At 44.1% G+C, this 21,556-nt stretch overlaps 2 protein-coding genes across 5 annotated transcripts in view; both read right to left on the reverse strand.

Moving 5' to 3' along the window:
• Positions 1-14,407, reverse strand: part of LOC132388683 (zinc finger protein 208-like) — a 43,909-nt gene extending 29,502 nt beyond the window's left edge. The window contains exon 1 of the mRNA XM_059961057.1: positions 14,299-14,407. The gene's annotated coding sequence lies outside the window, so the exon portion shown is untranslated. The remainder of the gene's footprint in view (positions 1-14,298) is intronic.
• LOC132388685 (gastrula zinc finger protein XlCGF26.1-like) lies at positions 1,713-15,595 on the reverse strand. 4 transcript variants are annotated; one of them, XM_059961061.1, is made up of 2 exons: positions 15,534-15,595; positions 1,713-4,986 (listed from the first exon to the last, which is right to left on the reverse strand). In XM_059961061.1, the coding sequence occupies exon 2, from the start codon at positions 4,572-4,574 to the stop codon at positions 2,760-2,762; it is 1,815 nt and encodes a 604-aa protein (XP_059817044.1). In that variant the 5' UTR covers positions 4,575-4,986; positions 15,534-15,595; the 3' UTR covers positions 1,713-2,759. The 4 variants fall into 4 exon arrangements, with proteins under 4 accessions (XP_059817044.1, XP_059817043.1, XP_059817042.1 ...); XM_059961060.1 differs by lacking the exon at positions 15,534-15,595 and adding an exon at positions 14,299-14,407; XM_059961059.1 differs by lacking the exon at positions 15,534-15,595 and adding an exon at positions 14,299-14,361 and having other exon boundaries at positions 1,713-5,426.
• Between the last annotated feature and the right edge of the window lie 5,961 nt (positions 15,596-21,556).

Here is a 21,556-nt window from a genome sequence, read left to right on the forward strand (position 1 = left end):
AGTTACTGCGCAGGAAGGATAAATGTTAAAATCCATCTGTGGGTCGACAGTGGTTGGCTTAGTTGTCAACTGCACTGCAGGAACAACTTTACCATCTGCCAGGTCATTCTCTAACAGCAAAGTAATATCTTCCACCAGTAAACTGGAGCATAATCTGATCTTAGCAGGTCCCGAAATCAACCCTGACTGTAAAGGTCCCTTGTGCAATGGCACAGAAACCACGCCGCCCCCAATGCCTTTAATAAGATTTACCTCACCAGTGTCAGTGTCATCACCAAACTTTAGAACGCTGTCTCATATAAGTGACTGAGAAGCCACAGCATCTTGAAGAATTTTCACTGGTACCTTCGCAGACCCTTCCTGTACTAATACAAACCCATCAGATATATAATAATCAAATCCCTTCTTAACTCAGTCAGACCTCTCAGTCCTTAACTGAGTCTCAACAGAATGTTCAGAACCCTATGGGGTTATCGGTGCTTCAACATACTGAACACAGGCATTCGGGACTGGTTCCTTTTTCTTTTTCTTCTTCAGATGTCTTGCTAGACTACAGGACCTGTAACAAGGTCAAAGCTCCCTCACTCTCTGACCAAATGCAAGTTCAAATTAAACAATTGGTCATCATATGAGCAGCTTTCTTACAATAGTAACAAGTAAGACCAGAATATTTCTCCTTCAGCTGCTTCCCTTCATCCTTACTCGTGTCACTAGTCCCAGCTTTAATTTCTGGTTTACCCTGGTAATCCCTGCTACTCTTTTGGAAACTCTTATTCTGGGTAACTTTAACAATATGAGTTAAAGCAAACTCATCTGCTGATCTAGCAGACTCCTGCAAAGTGGCAGCATCCTTTTCATCTAAATATGCCTTTATGTCATCAGAGACGCATCTTTCAAATTGTTCAATTAAAACCAACTCTTTCAAGCTGTTAAGATCATCACTTATATTCTTATATGTGCACCAGTGGTCAAAACACACATACTTCTCATAAGCAAATTCCATATAAGTCTGCCTCACAGATTTCCAAATGTCTAAACTTTTGCCTGTATGCTTCAGGGACCAACCCATAAGCTTAGAGCACACCCTGTTTCACTATGTCAAAATCAGCTGCTTCATCAACTGTCAAAACAGAATATGCTTCCTGAGCCTTCCCCTTAATTACACTTTGTAAGAGAATATGCCAGTCCTCTTTTGGCCACTTTAAACTCTGAGCAACCTTCTCAAACAGCTGAAAGTATTCATCAAACTCTGCCTCGTAAAAAGGAGGTACCAATTTAACTAACACACACAAAATGCTGGAGGAACACAGCAGTCCAGGCAGCATCTATAGGGAGAACCACTGTCGAACCACTTTCCTCATGTTTGTTCTACCAATTTAACTTACTGACTGGCCTCAAACTTATCACCAGAGTCTAATGCCAGACCCCTTTGCTGCAATCTCTCTATATTTTCCAGCTCTAACACCCTCTGTCTTTCTGCTTCCTCCCTCTGTTTTTCTGCCTCTCTAGCCTCAAACTGCCTCTGCCTTTCTGCAGCCTCCATCTTTAATTTTTCTATCTTGTACTGGACCTCCAGCTCGCTAAGATTGCTTTCAGAAAACACCTCCAACTCCTCCACTTTAAACACACCCTCAGGTAAATAATGTTCTGCTATTATCCTCTTCATATGTGCTCTCTTCATTGTCAATTTCACCTTTTACCAATACTCAACAACTCAATCCTACTGGCATCCTCTAATGCCTCAGAGGTTGAGGCTTCCGGAAATCTATCAACATCTGTTGATGCTGATATTCCACACACAAATAAATCAAAAGGGATTTCCCCAATGAAATCAATAATTAATCAATCAATATGCTCCCAAATCTGTTCATATCCAGGACACACCCCCAATTTTGTTATGAATCGTAACGCTTTAGAAACGAACCAGCAGCAATAGACGACACCTGAAGATAGTTTTTGATAATAAAAGGATCTTTATTAGAATCTAGTTATAATACAGTAACTTAAGCAAGATAATCATAAGTTATGTGTATATATGTGTGTAAATATAATTTCCAAACTATTAAGCTTGGGGGAAACAAGGCTTCAAGTCTTGATGTGTTAGAGTATGAAAGTTCAGTACAACCACAGAATAGATGATGAGAGCGATATTTGTAATCCAGGGTAAATGGCGAGAGAAGGCAATTATGTCGAATTCCACAGGCTCCACCGTGGTAAAACGAGACAACAGTCGCTGTAGATTTTATGCTTCATCGTTCCGAATCCACATACAAATTATCACTGAAAGTGACTTGTCACAAGGGGTATCATCTTCAAGTGAATTATCACATCAAACCCAGACAAGGGTTAACACATAAGTGGTCTTCACAGGATACGCCAAATCCGATCCACACCCATGGATCAAACGAGGTGATAACCACACATTCGATATATGGTGAATCGATAATTAACCCACCCTTGTGGTCACAGGAAAGTTCCAAACAGTGACCCTCAGCCACTAGTTCCCCGGTTCCAATCCTTCCACTTTTCCTCCTTCCTCTCCGTCTGAGTGTCTCTGTCCTCAGTTAAAATTAAACAAGCTGTGAGCAAATTAAACAACCTGCAAGTCAGACTGACTCACCATCCTAATTTCTGTCTCTCTCTCTTAAAATGACAGTCCACAGCAAACAAAACCTAGGGATTCATAATAACGGCCACTCCCCATTGTGAACTGACTGGTGTGCCAGTAGTTGGGATGACTGAGTGAATCCTTTCCCAAATTATGAACAGATGAATGGCTTCTCCCCGGTGTGAACTCGCTGGTGTCTCTGTAGGGTGGATGAATGAGTGAATCTCTTCCCACAGTCTGAGCAGGTGAATGGCCTCTCTCCAGTGTGAACTCGCCGATGACTCAGTAGGGTGGATGACTGGGTGAATCTCTTCCCACAGATCGTGCAGGTGAATGGCTTCTCCCCAGTGTGAACTCGCTGGTGATTCTGTAGGGTGGATGACTGAGTGAATCTCTTCCCACATTCTGAGCAGGTGAACGGCTTCTCCCCGGTGTGAACTCGCTGATGTCTCTGTAGGCTGGATGAATCAGTGAATCCCTTCCCACATTCTGAGCAGATGAATGGCTTCTCCCCAGTGTGAACTCGCTGATGTCTCTGCAGGCTGGATGAATGAATGAATCTTTTCCCACAATCTGAGCAGGTAAACGGCTTCTCCCCAGTGTGATCTCGCTGATGAGTCTGTAGGTTGGATGACTGAGTGAATCTCTTCCCACAGACTGAGTAGGTGAATGGCCTCTCTCCAGTGTGAACTCGCTGGTGACTCTGTAGTGTGGATGACTCAGTGAATCCCTTCCCACAGAATGAACAAGTGAACGGCTTCTCCCTAATGTGAACTCGTTGGTGACTCTGTAGGTCGGATGACCGAGTGAATCTCTTCCCACAGACTGAGCAGCTGAACGGCCTCTCCCCAGTGTGAACTCGCTGATGACTCAGTACGGTGGATGAATGAGTGAATCTCTTCCCACAGTCTGAGCAGGCAAATGGCCTCTCTCCAGTGTGAACTCGCTGATGACTCAGTAGGTTGGATAACTGAGTGAATCCCTTCCCACATTCTGAGCAGGTGAATGGCCTCTCCCCAGTGTGAACTCGCTGATGTCTCTGTAGGCTGGATGAATCAATGAATCCCTTCCCACATTCTGAGCAGGTGAACGGCCTCTCCCCAGTGTGAACTCGCTGGTGACTCAGTAGGGTGGATGAATGAGTGAATCTCTTCCCACAGTCTGAGCAGGTGAATGGCCTCTCTCCAGTGTGAACTCGCTGATGACTCAGTAGGGTGGATGACTGGGTGAATCTCTTCCCACAGATTGTGCAGGTGAACGGCCTCACACTAGTGTGAACTCGCTGATGATTCTGTAGGTGGAATAACTGAATGAATCCCTTCCCACATTCTGAGCAGGTGAATGGCCTCTCCCCAGTGTGAACTCGCTGATGTCTCCGTAGGCTGGATGAATCAATGAATCCCTTCCCACATTCTGAGCAGGTGAACGGCTTCTCCCCAGTGTGAATTCGCTGGTGTCTCTGCAGGCTGGATGAATCAATGAATCCCTTCCCACATTCTGAGCAGGTAAACGGCCTCTCCCCCGTGTGAACTTGCTTGTGACTCAGTAGGGTGGATGAATGAGTGAATCTCTTCCCACATTCTAAGCAGGTGAATGGCCTCTCTCCAGTGTGAACACGCTGGTGACTCAGTAGGGTGGATGACTGGGTGAATCTCTTCCCACAGATTGTGCAGGTGAATGGCTTCTCCCCAGTGTGAACTCGCTGGTGATTCTGTAGGGTGGATGACTGAGTGAATCTCTTCCCACATTCTGAGCAGGTGAACGGCTTCTCCCCAGTGTGAACTCGCTGATGTCTCTGTAGGCTGGATGAATCAGTGAATCCCTTCCCACATTCTGAGCAGATGAATGGCTTCTCCCCAGTGTGAACTCGCTGATGTCTCTGTAGGCTGGATGAATGAATGAATCTCTTCCCACAATCTGAGCAGGTGAACGGCTTATCCCCAGTGTGAACTCGCTGATGAGCCATTAGGTCAGATGACTGAGTGGATCCTTTCCCAGAAGTTCAGCAGATGACCAGCCTCTGCCTGGTGTGTTATGAACTGACTAGTGTGTGCACAGGTGGGAAGACTGACTGAATCCCTTCCCACACACGGAACAGGTGAATGGCCTTACCCAGTGTGAACTTGCTGATGTACCTTCAATCGAGATAACCGCGTCAATCCATTCCCACTGTCTGAGCAGGTGAACAGCCTTTCCCCTGCGTAAAATGACAGACATGCTAGTTGGCCAAAGGACCGATTGAATCCCTCCCCACAGTCTGTGAAGGACAGATGGTCTATTGAATCTCTTGCTCCACTTCTTAAGTATCTAGTCAGAGACTGCAAAACTGGTGTGCCGTGTTTGAGAGTCTTGGAGATAAATTCCTTCTCATTCTCAACCTGTAACAAGATTTACAAAATCCATCAATGGGTGTAGGACAACATTTCAGATGAGATCACTTGAGTTGCCAAGGTTTGAACTGGTATCACACTGTTACAGTGAGGTTCAACCCAAGTTGGAGAGAGAAATTATCTCCTGACTGGGCACATTGCTGGTATCTGGAATGACCATCAATTTCCTCATGCTCTTGTGTCTCTATAGGAATGGGCATTTCTGCCATCTCCAATTTGTACCTTGGCTCAGTTTGACTCTATGCATTGGTATTATTCCCGGTTCCTGCTGAGCAGCATTGGTGCCTGGCCCCACAGTAACTGAAACAGTCTCATGCAAATAGTCTTTCTTGATGTGCAACTGGGATTTTCCTTAACTTAACGTGCCACAGTTTTAATGCCATATATAAAAAAAAATTCCTGCTGAGATGAATGGTTGGTCTTCACAGCTGTTAAAAGGATTTAGAATGAATTTTTGTATTATTTCAGGTTCTTGTTACAGTAATAGAAAATTACAACACAGAAACAGGCCATTTTGGCCATCTAGTTAGTGCTGAACTACTTCAACTGCACACTCCCATACCCTTACCATTTAGGTACCTATACAAAGATCTTAAAAGCTGAAATTGCACCACTTGTGCTGGCTGCTCATTCCACACCCAGATGACCGTCTGTGTGAAGAAGTTTCCCCTCATGTTTCCCTTAACGTTTCACCTTTCACCCTTAACCCATGGTCGCTGGTTGTAGTCCCACCCCATCTCAGTGGTAAAAGCCAGCTTGCATTTACCCGAGCTATGCCCCTCTATCACAATCAAATCTCCCCTCAGTCTTTTATGTTCCAAGGAATAAAATCCTGACCTGTACAATCTTCCCTTATAACCCAAGTGCTCCAGACCTGGCAACATCCTTGTGAATTTTCAATGAACTCTTTCAACCTCTTTTACATCTTTCATGTAGGTAGGTGACCAAAACTGCACACAATACTCCAAATTAGGCCTCACCAATGTCTTGTACAAAGTCAACATAACATCCATCTCCTGTACTCAGTACTTTGGTTTATTAAGGCCAATGTGACGAAATCTTTCTTTCCGTCCCTATCAAACTGTGACACCACTTGCAGTGAATTCCCAGTGAATCTGTATTCCCAGATCCCTTTCTTCAACAGTGTTCCTCAGTGCCCTCCCATTCACTGTGTAAGACCTAGGTCCTACCAAAATGCAACTTGTCTCAATTAAATTCCATTTTGCATTACATAACCCATTTTTCCAGCGGGTCCAGATCACACTGCAAGCCGTGATAGTCTTCCTTGCTGTTCACTACACCCAAATCTTGGTTTCATCCACAGAGTTGCTGATCCAGCGAACCATGTTAACATCCAGATTACTGATATAGATGACAAACACCAACAGATCCAACAGTGATCCCTGTGGCACACCACTAGGCGCAGGCCTCCGGTCAGAGAGGCAACCATCTGCTACCACACTCTGGCTTTTCCCAATTTACTCATCCAATTTACTATCTCATCCTGAATGTTGAGTGACTGAACCTTCTTGACCAACGTCCCATATGAGACTTCGTCAAATGCCTTGCTGAAGTCCACGTAGATATCCTCTGCCTTATCTTCATCCACTTTCCTGATAACTTCTTCGAGAGACTCTGTAAGATCGGTTAGACAGGACCAAGCCATGCTGCCTATCCTGAATCAGTCCACATTGATCCAAATACTTGTATATCCAGCTCCTATATGTTTTGGTCATGTTCTGTACTGAAACATTTTTGGAAGTTTATTTTCTCTACAATTTCTAAAGTTTTAAAAATTAATTTACAACCTAATAAATTGACTGTTTTATTTCGCATAATCCCTCAATATTTTCATGGTATTTCTCCATCAGACCAACATGTAATTGCATTTGTCACATTATCGGCCAGAAGGGCTATTTTGTTGAAATGGAAAGATGCTTCTGCTCCTACGTTGATACAATGGTTTTCTCAGGTGATGTTATGTCTTAGTTTGGCGAAAATCAGAAGTCAAACTTTTGATTCTCGATTTGATTTTGAGAAAAGGTGGAGTTCATTTGCCCACCTCTATCATCTGATTTGAGTTAATTAATATGGTTTCATTCTGATTTTTCTTTAAATGGATTTGAGTTAGTGGATTGATGTTTATTTTTTATGCAAGCGTGTATGATGTATAGCTCCGGGGTTCTGCTGCTAATGCTTTTTTTTGTTTTTTTCTTTCAGGGTTTTTTTTAGTTAACAGGGTATTTTTTTGCTTCTTTTTCTTTCAAAAAATATTCTTATAAATTTATTTTTTCTTATTATTACTGATATATTGCTTAGCTCTGTTAATCAGTTATTTGCTAATTTAATTTTTTATTGTACATAATGACATATCGACTTAATGTATCTTTTTTGTTAATCATCAATAATAATTTATTTAAAAAAAGATTTTAAAATGAAATATCTGCAACCTGCACACACTTTCCAATAACTTTCCCACTAGTGATATCAGGCTCACCAATGTATAATTTCCTAGTTTATTTTTAGAGTCTTTCTTGAACAGTGGAACAACACTGGCTGTCCTCCAATCCTCCAGTTCCTCACCTGTCACTAACGGGGATTTAAGTATCTGTGCTTTGACCCCAACAATTTCTGCACTTGTCGTCCACAGGGTCCAAGGGAACAACTTGACAGGCCCTGGGAACTTATCCATGGTAATTTCCCTTAAGACAGCAAACACCTCCACCTCTGTAATCTGTACAGGGTCCATGGAGTTGATGCTGCTTTGCCTCACTTCTATATACTGTGTCCATCTTCTGTGTAAATACGGAAGCAGAAAAATATCTCCCCCATCTATTTTGTCTCCTCATATTCTGATCGTTCAGATGATTTTTTTTTTTTCGCTTGCAATCTTTTTGCTCTCAACGCATCTGCAGAATCTCTGAGGATTTCCCTTCACCTTGTCTGCTGGGACAACCTCATGCCTTCTTTTATTTCTTTCATAAGTATTCACTTGAATTTCTTGTACCCCATTTCTTCCTATTTACCTGTAGCTGGTATGCACCTCCTTTTTATAGATCTGGGAGAGGAAAGCCAAAGGGCTGATAGACCTGCATGGTGGGAGGTGGGGGTAAGGGGGGGGGGGCTTAATCTAAAGTTGCAGGGGGAATGGGAGCCTGAATAACAGAACAGATATTGGAGGGGTGGTGGAGACAGATGTTGTTCTGTCCTCAAAGTCAGGAATGAAAAAGTTGAGCATTGTGCTGTGAATATGCTGAGCCCGGTATATTTCAATACAAGTAACAGTGTAGGACAGGTGGATGTGTTAAGGGCGTGGATCAACACCTGGAATTAAGATATCACTGTCATATTAAGAAGTTAGCATCTCGTAGGCCGCTTGTGACCCTGGCTATTTTTTTTAAAGGTCATAGCATCCATGAGCTTGAGAATAAGAGTAGAAAGGCACAATTGCTTTCCCATGAGATAAGCTGAGCGGGTGAGCAGCCTTGGTGTGAGAAGCACATTGTGCCTTGTGTTTCTCATGGCTCCTGCAAGATAAGCAATTAGAGCGAGTGACTATTTACAAGGGCAGCAGACTTTGGGTGGTGGGCCTGTGTCTGTCTGCATCCACACATAGTAGCAAATAAAACTGTTATACAAACAATTTATGACTGATAAAGTTAACAATACCCATCTGTAGAGAAACTAAGGGGGGTGAACCCACAGGTATCTGTGTACATGACTGCATGATATAAAGAGAACTGTATTTGCTTCAGGAGAGAGAGACCCTCGAAGCAGCCTCCAAGAGAGAGTGCAACCCACATGTGGAACCAAAGCAGATGGCCGAGATCTTAAATAATTTTTCATCTCTATTTACTCAGGAGATGGACAAAGGGTCTATGGGAGTGTGGGAAAGTGGCATTAAAATCCTAGACATGTACAGTTTAAAGAAGAGAAGTTACTTTGCTGTTCAACTTCAAACATAGAAGTCTACAGCATATTCCAGATTTTTCAGCCTAAAATGTGCCAACCATGTAACTTACTCTGGTAACTGCCCAGAATTTCCCCAGCGCATAGCCCTCTATTTTCCTAAGCTCCATGTACCTATCTAAGAGGCTGTTAAAAGACCCTACTGTACCTGCCTCGACCACCGCTACCATCACCCACAACTCTCTGTGTATAAAAAACTTATGGCTGACATCCCCATGGTAGCTATTTCCAAGCACCTTGAAACTATGCCCCCTCAAGTTAGCCATTTCAACCCTGAGAAAAAAACCTCTGGCTATCCACACGATCAATACCCCTCATCATTTTATACACCTAAAAAAGGCTCTAAATATAAACAAGGAAATTAAACCTTGCTTTGAGGATTTGTGAGAAGTATAGAAAATTATGAGGGTATGGATCAGGTAAATGCAGACAGCTTTTTCCACTGAGGTTGGGTGGGATGATAACCAGAGGTCATGGGTAAGTGGAAGGTGACCATTTAATGGGATAGTGTGGAAAAGCTCTTTACTGAAATGGTTGGGAGAGTGTGGAATGAGATGCCAGCGCAAGTGGTGAATATGACCTCAAATTCACGATTAAGAGAAGTTTGATAGGTACCTGGATTGTAGGGTTATGGAGGGTGATGATCCCGGAGCAGGTAGTTGTATTAGACAGCTTAAATGTTTTTTCGGCATTGACTAGATGGGCCAAATAGACTGTTTCTGTACTGAACTTCTCCATATTTCTATGGCAGAGAAGTTGTCCAAACTTGTTTGGAAGGGAAAAGGTAGGAGGGACAATGGAGCTGCAATGGCTAGAGTTTCTGGGAACAATTCGGGAGCCGAGTGATTGATACATCCCAAAGAAGTGGAAGTATTGGAAAGGCAGGAGGACACAACTTTGGCTGAAATGAGAAGCCAAAGCCAACATAAAAGCCAAAGTGAGGGCAAACAAAAGAGCAAAAACTATTGGGAAGCTTTTGGAAACTAACAGATAATGAGTAAAAAAAAAGTCAGATGAGCTCAAGGCTTGGAATTATGATTTGTAGTCATTAATGAGTCTTGGTAGCACCCAACAGTCTGAGGCATTCAGAGGAACAAAATGATCCGGGCCTCAATATCTCCTGAAAAGCACAGCTCCCTGCACCAGGTACCTTTCAGCTTTTATTTCGGCAGGCACATTCAAACTCCACACGCTCAAAATTTCATTTCTGAAGGCCTCCCACTTACCATTGCCAGAAAACAGCCTGTCCCAAACCACACGTCAGATCCTTTCTGATACCATCCAAATTGACCTTTCTCCAATTTAGAATCTCAACCCGTGGTCCAGACCTATCTTTTTCCATATTTACTTTGAATCTCATGGCATTATGATCACTAATGTCTGTCACCAGCCCTGGATCATTTCCTAACAGCTTATTGCACACTTCTGCATCGGGAATTCTACGTACTGAATAAGGGCACATTTGACAAACTCTACCCCATCTAGTCCTTTTACATTATGGGAGTCCTAGTCAAAATATGGAAAGTTAAAATCAGTTATTGAATCAACCTTTGTTTCTTGGCATGGTCTGTGATACCCAAGGACATAGGGTGACAGAGGAAATGAAACACATTAACATTAGGAAGGAAATGGTGTTGAGAAGACTGATGGGACTGAAGGCTGACAAATCCCCAGGTCCAGATGGTCTGCATCCGAGGGTATTAAAGGAGGTGGCCCTGGAAATTGCGGATGCATTGGTAATCATTTTCCAATGTTCCTTAGATTCAGGATCAGTTCCTGAGGATTGGAGAATGGCTAATGTTATCTTTCTTTTTAAGAAAGTAGGGAGGGAGAAAACAGAGAACTATCGACCTGTCAGCCTGACATCGGTGGTGGGGAAGATGCTAGAGTCCATTATTAAGGATGAAATAGTGGCATATCTCGATAGCAGTGATAGGATTGGGCCGAGCCAGCATGGATTTACCAAGGGTAAATCATGCTTGACTAATCTGTTGGAGTTTTTCGAGGATGTAACCAGGAAGTTAGACGGGGGAGATCTAGTGGATATAGTGTACCTCGATTTTCAGAAGGCATTTGATAAGGTCCCACATAGGAGATTGGTGGGTAAAATCAAAGCTCATGGCATCGGGGGGAAGGCATTGACATGGATAGAAAACTGGCTGGCAGATAGAAAGTAAAGGGTAGTGGTGAATGGGTGTTTCTCGGAATGGTAGGTGGTGACTAGTGGGGTGCCACAGGGCTCGGTATTGGGACCACAGCTGTTTACAATTTATGTCAACGATTTGGATGAAGGCATTGAAAATAACATCAGCAAATTTGCTGATGATACTAAGTTGGGTGGTATGTTGGGTGACATGTGATGAGGATGTTAGGAGAATTCAGGGTGACTTGGATAGGCTGGGTGAGTGGGCAGATACTTGGCAGATGACGTTTAATGTGAATAAGTGTAAGGTTATCCACTTTGGGAGTAAGAACAGGAAGGCAGACTATTATCTGAATGGTGTAGAGTTAGGTAAGAGATCTAGGAGTCCTTGTTCATCAGTCACTGAATGTGAATGAGCAAATGCAGCAGGCAGTGAAGAAGGCTAATGGAATATTGGCCTTTATTACAAAGGGAATTTCAGTACAAGCGCAAGGAAATCCTCTTGCATTTGTACAGAGCCCTAGTGAGACTACACCTGGAGTATTGTGTACAGTTTTGGTCTCCAGGGTTAAGGAATGACATCCTGGCTGTCGAGAAAGTGCAGCGTAGATTCACGAGTTTAATTCCTGGGATGTCTGGACTGTCTTACGCAGAGCGGTTATAGAGACTGGGCTTTTACACGCTGGAATTAAGGAGATTGAGAGGGGATCTGATTGAAACATATAAGATCATTAAGGGATTGGACAAGATAAAGGCAGGAAATATGTTCCAGAGTCCAGTACCAGAGGGTATGGTTTGAGAATAAGGGGTTGGTCATTTTGGACAGAGTTAAGGAAAAACTAAGGAGTTAAGGAGAGTTGTGGGGGCCTGGAATGCACTGTCATGGAAGGTTGTGGAGGCCAATTCTCTGGATGCTTTCAAGAAGGAGCTAGATAAGTATCTTATGGATAGGGGAATCAAGGGATATGGGGACAAGGCAGGGACCGGGTATTGATAGTAGTTGATCAGCCATGATCTCAGAATGGTGGTGCAGGCTCGAGGGGTCGAATGGTCTACTTCTGCACCTATTGTCTATTGTGATCTCCCGACAAATCTGTTCCTCCAAACACCACAGATTGTTGGGTGGAAACAAGTCCTAGTAATTGATTCAATATCATAATTCCCTGTCCTGAGCTTATCTGGCTTTCCTACGATGCTTCTTGCATTGTGATATACACAGCTCAGCACATTCATCGCACCACGCTCAGCCATTTGATTGCTGACTCTGTCTGAGGTCTGAACAACATCTGACTGGTGTCAGAAAACAAACTCTCCCTCATTATCACAAAAACAAAGGAGCTGATTGTAGACGACAGGAGGAATGGAGACAGACTAACCTACATTGACACCAATGGATCTGGGGTTCAGAGGGTGAACAGCTTTAAGTTCTTTGGTATAAAAATCACCAAGATTTCACTTTGTCTGCACATTCTGGCTATGTTGTGAGAAAAGCAAAACAGCACCTCTTTCACTTCAGACGGCTGAAGAAGTTTGCGATGGGGCCCCAAATCCTAATAACTTTCTGCAGGGACACAATTGAAAGCATCCTGACCAGCTGCATCACTGCCTGTTATGGGAACTGTACTTCCTTTAATCGCAGGAACCTACAGAGAGTGGTGTGGACAGCCCGGCATATCTGCAGATGTGAACTTCCCACTATTCAGGACATTTACAAAGCCAGCTGTGTAAAAGGGGCCCAAAGGATTTTGGGGACCCAATTCACCACAAACACCAACTGTTGCTACCTGCTGCTACCATCCAGGAAACAGTACCAAAGCAAAAGGAGCAACAGGCAACATCATCTTCCACCAGGTCATCAGACTGATTAATTCATGCTGATACAATTGCACTTTCATGTTGTATTGACAGTCCTATTTATTATTAATTACTATAAATTACACATTGCACATTTAGATGGAGATGCAATATAAAGGTTCCTACTGTTCATGTATATGAAGGATGCGCATAATAAAGTCAATTCAATTCAATCTCTCCACTATCTGTTCTGTCATTCTGCCTCCTATTCCCCTTACAATTTACATCACCCTCCCCCACACTAGCTCTAGCAAGCCTCACTGCTAGAATATTAGACCCCTTCCTGTTCTGCACCCCTAACTCACCAATCCCCTCTCACCCCTTTGACTTTCCTCTGCCAGGCAACTCCCCTCAACAGTTTCTAAAGTGGTCCCCCTGTGGTTATGGGGGATGGCCGCAAGAGTACTCTGCGATGGCTATTTAACCTCATTTCCTTTCCTGACTCTTACCCAATTTCCTGTGTCCTGCACCTTGTGTGTAACTCACCTTTCTTCATGTAATATCTATCACGCCCTCCAACTGCTGGATGATCCAGAATTCATCCATTTCAAGTTCCAACACCTTCAAGTGCAGGGTTACAAGCTGCAGCTGGATGCACATCTTGTAGGTGAGGGCCTCAAGGACACTGGAGGTCTCCTCACCTACCCACCAATGTCCCCCCTAATTTGTAATGACCAGTGTGCACATAAATCTTGTACTGTGCATTTTTAGCCAGTGACAAGATGTGCACAGTGAATTTTATATGGAGAGGCATTCATTTTAATAGCTAGCAAATCACTGTCGATAGGAACTTTGATCTCCTCTGGGTTCAATCGAGTTCATCTGCACTCTCACGCAACTGGTTTAACAGGCCTGGAACAGGTTGTTACGAAGGATGAACAGCTCTGATGGGCAGAAGGGTGCAGGGTTGCCCATGTCCCCCTCCCCTGGGAGAATTACAAACCGTTACTGTTGCCAGCCTGTTAATGAGAGAGAAAGAGATGGAGCAAAACATATTGGAATGGAACATTTGCTTCAGGCAGGGGCTAGATAACACCGGGGGAGAGAGACCATATTATGACTCCTGTAAGACTCACGGCTCCGGAGAGGGCTGTTTACTTGGTACTATTCTGTTCATTAAAATTCCTCAGTGGACAGCCCGAGTGGGCTGGTTTGATGGGCTCAGCCATTCAAAACTGATTGACACCTGAGAGCCTGTGAGTAGGGATAAAAGTGAGGTCTGGGGATACACCTCTCAGACGCACCAAGAGACACACTAGTGAGCACTGTTTAAGTGTTGGAACCCACGAGAAAAGTTGGTGACATCAGAGACCGAATGAAGAATTTTAACTCACAGTGTTTATAGCGAGGCCGGTGGGGGCTTGTGGGTGTGTCCACCCTTGCCTGGGTGACGAGTCCACCATAGAAGAACGGTCTAGCTAAAGGTGATAGGGGTCATACCTGAATGGCCACAACAACACATCAATAGATCAAGATCGTAAAGGAAGGTTTGCAAGACAATTACAACACATCAACCAACAACTACCTCAGCCTGTATGAACTGAACTTTATACTCACATATGACAATTCATTATCCCCTAGACAACGATAGCTTGTTTATTATTGATTATTATTATACCCACACTTTTAAGTTTAGTATTGCTAACGTGTATTATCTGTATATTTGCATTGTTGATATTGATTTGTATATTTTACTAATAAACACTGTTTTGAAAATAAACGGATACTTCTATTTTTGCTGGTAAGACACCCAGTTACGGGGTACGTAACAGGGTAATGAAGGATTTTCTCACCAGAGCTTTTGCACTTTGTTCATATGTGGTTTGCTTGCTAAATTACACTTTAAAAAGTCAGATTTCCAAATATCACTCCACTTCTGCCCACTTGCAAATTCTCCAGCAACTTTTGCATCACCACAATCCACACAGGTAACAACAGTTTCTATATTGGACATAAATATTTCCCCTGAACCCACCCCCAAATGACTGACAGTGGTGAACTCAGTGATGGCAATGCCAATGAATATGAAGGGAAGGGCAGTAGTCTGTCTCATTGTAGTCTGGCACATCTGTGATGTGAATGCTACTTGTTGCCAGGGCAAAGGTGTTTGATATCATTATGTACCCAGACAGAATGAGATAAAACATGTTCTCACTGGTAGAAAAGTCCAGAGCAAGAGGAGTTAGAACAAGCAACACACACAAAAGGCAGGAGGAACTCAGCAAGCCAGGCAGAATCTATGGAAAAAAGTGCTAATGTTGAATTCCGCCGGCATTTTGTGTGCGTTGCTTACATTTCCAGCATCTGCAGATTTCCTCTTGCTTGCGACTGGAGGTAGACCAAAGGTGATTTTCTCAACTGGTGATGTAAAAGATTTTGTGCCCTTTCTCTGAGTTCCCAAGCTGGAGCTCAGCTCTGTCTGAGAACCATCGGTTCCCATTCCCTGGGGCCCGTGTACGGATCGGGGGCTGAGAGAGAGGGAAGAGAGCAGGACTCTCCTGGGGTTGCGGGTCACAGGAATTGCCCCGAAATCGGTGTTTAAGGTAAAGAGACAGAAAATCGCTCTTACCTGCACACGATATTTCAAAGGCCTTCTGAGTACTGTGCGCATGCGTCATACTCAGAGACGCCACAACCCTGACGCCTGCGCATTTCATCTGTGCTTCAATGCCGGCCAAAAACTATAACGCAGGGGCTTATGGGTAGTCACGGTGCCATTAAACATTTCTGCAAGCACTGGTTTAATGTCCGTACCTCATTTTTTTTCGTGTGTATAGAAAAATCTGCAGCTGTTTTAACGCAGAAAGCGGCTCCGATAAACAATATACTCAGTATCAACGTGTATCTCATGCCAAAGTAAAATGCAGATCTGAAACGCAGGAGATTCTGCATTTTGGAAATACAGAGACGCACACACACAAAATGCAGAAGGAACTCCGCCTAAACGTTGTCTATTTATTCCTCTCCACATTTATTGCCTGATCTGTTAATTTCCACTACTATTTTCCAGAAATTAACCACCTTTTTTTTTTCGGGCAACCTGTTTCCAAATGTTTCCGATCTTTCTTTTGTAGCCACAGCCTGCTGGTTTGATTCCACCTCCTCCTCGTGAACTCCAGGCCCCATCTCTCTCTGGAGCCCCAAAGCCCTGACTAAGGCTGGCAACTCTTTGGTTTCCGACTGCACCATGGAAGATTCACTAGCTAGTCAACTATCAGACTTTAGAGATGCATTGTGTTGCGAGACCGCAGGTTCGTTTACTGTGAGTGTCGCTTTAAATGTCTGAGTGAGGCGGGACTGTGACGTCAGACACAAGCTGCGGCAGAGAGAGAGGGAGAGAGAGAGAGAGAGAGAGAGAGAGAGAGAGAGAGAGAGAGAGAGAGAGAGAGAGAGAGAGAGAGAGAGAGAGGAAGCTGTTGGAACTTCAGCTTGTCACTGCTATGGGTTGAAATGCCCAGAAAATCGGGTTCATGATCGGCACGCCGTGCACAACGGATGTGTGACTGTCACTTCGTATAATCCATATTTGTGAATTTGCTGGAGTATACTGTGGTATCACTTTTGTTGGCCCTTACCTGGTATCGGGGTGTTCTACGGTAACCACTTGAAGACGGTATTCCTGTCACTGTCACCTGGTGATAGTTCGAAGTGGATTTCGGAACGAATCAACGGATAAGATCTTTGGCGACTGATATTTCGTTTACCCAGCGTGGAATGTGTGTGGAATTCTTCGTAATTGCCCTCTCTCTACATGTTCGGGTGGATTTATAAATCTCTCCCCTCTCTCACGTATTCCGTGGATTACTGAACTTTTCTACCTTACCATTTTAGGACTTTAAGCATTGTTTCCCAAGCTTGATAGTTTGGAAGCTCTACGTACGTACATATATATACGATAACGCTGTTAACTTCTGTTTATTTCGTTTAATCTTTTATATTTGGAGTAGATACTGATAAAGATAGTGGATTTAACATCGAAACAAGACTCCATTAGTGACCTATTGCTGCTGGTACGTAACAATTGCAACAACCCAGCTGTCTGAGGCACAGTCCTTTAAAATTGGTGAAAATGACCCAAAACGTTGAAAAGAGCGGGGAAGAAGGAGTTTAACCAACTTCGTCCGGAGCCCTGAAGAACGTCAAAACCACATTGAGCTCATCGTCTTGTTCAGCCCGGAGAAAATCATGCAGGAGATTCATGCAGGTGTATGAGATGATGAGAGGCATTGGTCGTGTGGATAGCCAGAGGCTTTTTCCCAGGGCTGAAACGGCTAACACGAGGGGGAATAGGTTTAAGCTGCTTGGAAGTACCTGCAGAGGAGATGCCAGAGCTAAGTTTTTTAAAACAAAGTGTGGTGCCTGTGTGGAATGCACTGCCAGCGCCGGTGGTAGAGGCGGATACAATAGGGTATTTTAAGAGACTCTTAGAGAGGTAAATGGAACTCAGGAAAATAGCTGTCTATGCGGTAGGGAAATTCTAGACAGTTACCAGAGTAATTTACATGGTCGGCACAGCTGTAATATGCTGTAGACTTCTATGATTCTATGAAATTCAACGGAAATCTCCTATCCCACTGTGTGGTGACTAGTTGAAACCTATCATCTCAGGGAGAGTGATAGGGGAATGGCACGGATAGGTTTTGATGTACTGATATGGAACAGAAACATGGGCAGGGGTAAGATAGGCCGAGTGGCTTTTCTAGCGTACATTGTGAGTGTGGTAAAGTCAGTAACTACCTGAGACAGTGGAGTGAATACAGAACTGATTTATCTTTCACGGATCCACAATATTAAACACCAGTCTAGTTCAAGGCTAACATCAGCAGAACAGAAACCTCCAATGCTCAGTGACCAGGGTTCAATCCTGGGTGCGATGAGCAGTCGCAGGAACTGCAGAATCTGACAGTAACAGTCCCTCATGAACCTGCAGCTGCCTTCTGTCACCGTGATGGTTAAACATTTAACACGGAGCTGATTTGAACTTCCTCCCTGATGTGAAGTTGTTGGCGTTGCAGCAGCCGGGATGATTGAGTAAAACTCTTTGCTCACTCCGGACAGAAATGTGGCTTCTATTTATTGTGAACTCACCGGAGCATGACAAGGTGGGTTAACTGAATGAGTCTCTTCACACACACGGAGCAGGTGAACGGCCGCTTCCCAGTGCGAAGCTGCTGGTGTATCTGCGATGGCCGACTGAATCCCTTCCAAAATGAGAGCCAGTGAATGACATCAACAGGTACAAACAAGCTGGATGAACTCAGCAGGTCGGGCAGCATCCGTTGAAACGAGCAGTCAACGTTCGGGCCGAGACCTTTCGTCAGTGAATGACGTCACACTGCTATCAAGTCATGGCAATGTATCAAATCAGATCACGGACATGGACACGTGTTCGGGCTCTCCTTGCAGCGAGTGGGGCGCTGTCTTCCCCAACATCTCTGCCTCCACATTCAAGGATCGGTGGCATTCAAGTACTGGCGAACTGACAGATACAGCGGAACTAACGTGCTGTTGTGTTTGAGATTCCCATACACAAATCCTTTGACTTCTCTACACTGTTAAAACGTTACAAAGCACGTCAGTGGGTGAAGGACATTTCAACTCAGATAATTTTAGTCTCCATGGTGTCTTCTGATAAAAAAAAAACTCTGTCACAGCTCAGAACAATTTGGAGAAACAAGATTTCATCTTCTTACTGGCTACAGTTCCGGCATCAGGAACAATATCAAACTCTCCGCTTCCCTCTGTATCAAAATGGATCATTCCTCCCCTTCATCAATCTGTGACTTTGCTCAGCTTGTCTATCTCCTTCACATTCTTAGAAGGATGAGAAGGGATCTGATTGGTACAGATAAAATTATTTACGGATTGGACACACTGGAGGCAGGAAACATGTTCCCAATGTTGGGGGAGTCCGGAACCAAAGGCCACAGTTTAACAATAAGGGGTAGGCCATTTAGAACGGAGTTCAGGAAATTTTCACCCACAGGGATGAGGATCTATGGAATACTCTGCTGCAGAGGGCAGTGAAGGCCAATTCCCTGGATGTCTTCAAGAAAGAGTTAAGTAGAGCTTTTAAAGATAGCGGAGTCAAGGGATACGGGGATAAGGTATGAACGGGGTACTGATTGTGGATGATCAGCCATGGTCACATTGACTGGCGGTGCAGGCTCGAAGGGCCGAATGGCCTACTCCGGCACCTATTGTGTATTGTCATGCACCACACACCTACTGATATCACATTTTATTTATACGGCTGCGACTAGGGACTTTCTGATTATTATGTCCCCCCGGCATCTGTCGGTGGTAAACTGATCACCGGTCACCTGATCCCAGTTACCGCAGATCGTAACGCGAGATTGAAGCCTTTTCTATTTATTTGCATTCCTCAGAAATGACAACAGTTCAGTTAAGTTTCCTCCTGAGGTTCCAAAGCAGACGCTCAGTCTGTCTAATATTTCCACACAGTTAAAATGGGGAATTCGTTTTTTTCTTATCACGTACCGAGCTACTGTGAAAATCTTGCCTGCCGTACCATCCACACAGATCAATATATTACGACAGTACATTGAGCTGATATACGACAAAACAATAACTGTAACAAAGCATTATGGCTGCAGAGAAAGTGCAGTGTAGATAGACAGCTGGTGCAGGGTCACGTCGAGTTACATTGTGAGGTTAAGTCCATTTTATCGGACTGAAGACCATTCATTTGGATTATAACCACAGACAGGAAGCCGACATTGAGCCTGGTGGTACACGCTTTAAGGCTTTTGTGTCTCTTCCCCGATGGGGGAGCGGGTTTGCAGCAAGAATGTCCAGGTTGTGAGGATCATTGAGTACATGGCCTGCTTTTCCGAGGCTGGGGAAGTGTAGGAAGAGTCCATTGAGGGGAGGCTTGTTTCTCTGATGTTCTCGGCTCTCCAAAGTTCTCTGCAGTTCCTTGCGGTCATGGGCAGAGCAGTAGCCATACGAAGGCGTGACGTATCGACAAGAAGCTCAGAGACCTCGGCCTTCACCCTGTCTTGTGCAGCTGGATCCTGGACTTCCTGTCAGATCGCGAGAATGGGCTCCCTCACCTCTGTCTCTCTGACCCTCAGCACACATACCCCACAGGGGTGTCTCCTTGCCCCCTCCTTTACTCTCTGTATATCCATGACTTGTGTCGCCACCCACAGCTCCAATCAGTTTATTAAATATGTGAGGACACTGCACTGACTGGCCTAATCTCAAATAATAACGAGACAGCCCACAGAGAAGAAGTCATCACCCCGACACAGTGGTGTCAAGATAACAATCTCTCCCTCATTGTGACAAAAACAAAGGAGCTGGTGGTGGATTACAGGAGGAATGGAAACAGGGACCAAATTCAACATTTCCAAGTCCGTTATTGCACATTTTAATATTGAATATGACAGAACGTATTGTATTTAAAATACGCATAATGACATATTTATAGATAATAGATTGTTACTGACAGAGAATCGTATCATTGTTTGTTCCGTGTGTTATCTGAATGTACTTGCCTGTGATGCTGCCACAAGTCAGTGATTCTCTGCCTGTACCTTCCCGTACTTGTGCACTTGGCAATAAATTCAACAGGACCTGAGAAATCTCAGTGAGATTTGATTAGTGATGATAATCTCGGAAGCTCGGTAGGTGGAATGTATGAGACAATGAGTACACTGTTAAATGCAAAATCCTGAACTCTGTTGATGATCAGAGGGATCTCAGACTCCAAGTTCAACGCTCCCTGAAAGAGACTGCACAGATTGATCGGGTGGTTCAGAAGGCAAATGGCGTGGTTGCCATTAGTTGAAGCATTGAGTTCAAAAGTCGGGAAGTTGTGTTGCAGCCGTTACGAGCCTGCGGTCGTAACTGTTTCTTTAAGAGCGCCAGCGTGAGGGGGCGGGACTATGTCGTCAGTCACAGGCTGACGGCGCTGACTGTGGATTAACCATGAGAGAGAGAGAGAGAGAGAGAGAGAGATCTGCAGACAGGCAGTCGGCCCGTCTAAAGAGAGAAGGAGAGACTGGAAAAGCTGATAGCTTCAGTTTGTTGCAGCTGTGGCTTGGAACTCTCCTATGCCCAGAAGAGTGGGTTGATCATTGGTGCACAGAACCACAACGAACGTGTATGGTTGTCCCTTGTGTTAACCCTTGCTTGGGTATGTTGTACGGTAACCCCTGGTAGACGGTATTCCTGTGACAGGTCACTTTCGCTGATAACTCGTATATGGACAGATTCAACGGATAAAATGTTCGATGACGGTTATGTCGAAGTAACGGCCTTTTCTCTACGTTTCACCGTGGAACACAAATATCTCTCTGCCATCATTTATTCCGGGGATGACTGAACTTTCCTACTTTACCATCTCAAGACTCTAAGCTTTGTTCCCTCAGGCTCGATAGTTTAGAGTTATAGTTACACATATACACACATAACACTGTTACCTTTCCTTTATTTCGTTGTTACTATAAGTAGATACTAATAAAGAGAGTGGTTTAAACATCAAAACCAGACTCCAGTGTGAACTCTATTGCTGCTGGTTCGTCTCTAAAACGTAACAGTTCGTAACACAGTTTTAAGACCACA

Source organism: Hypanus sabinus, unplaced genomic scaffold (genome assembly GCF_030144855.1).
Source record: "Hypanus sabinus isolate sHypSab1 unplaced genomic scaffold, sHypSab1.hap1 scaffold_378, whole genome shotgun sequence".
Classification (NCBI taxonomy): Eukaryota; Metazoa; Chordata; class Chondrichthyes; order Myliobatiformes; family Dasyatidae; genus Hypanus; species Hypanus sabinus.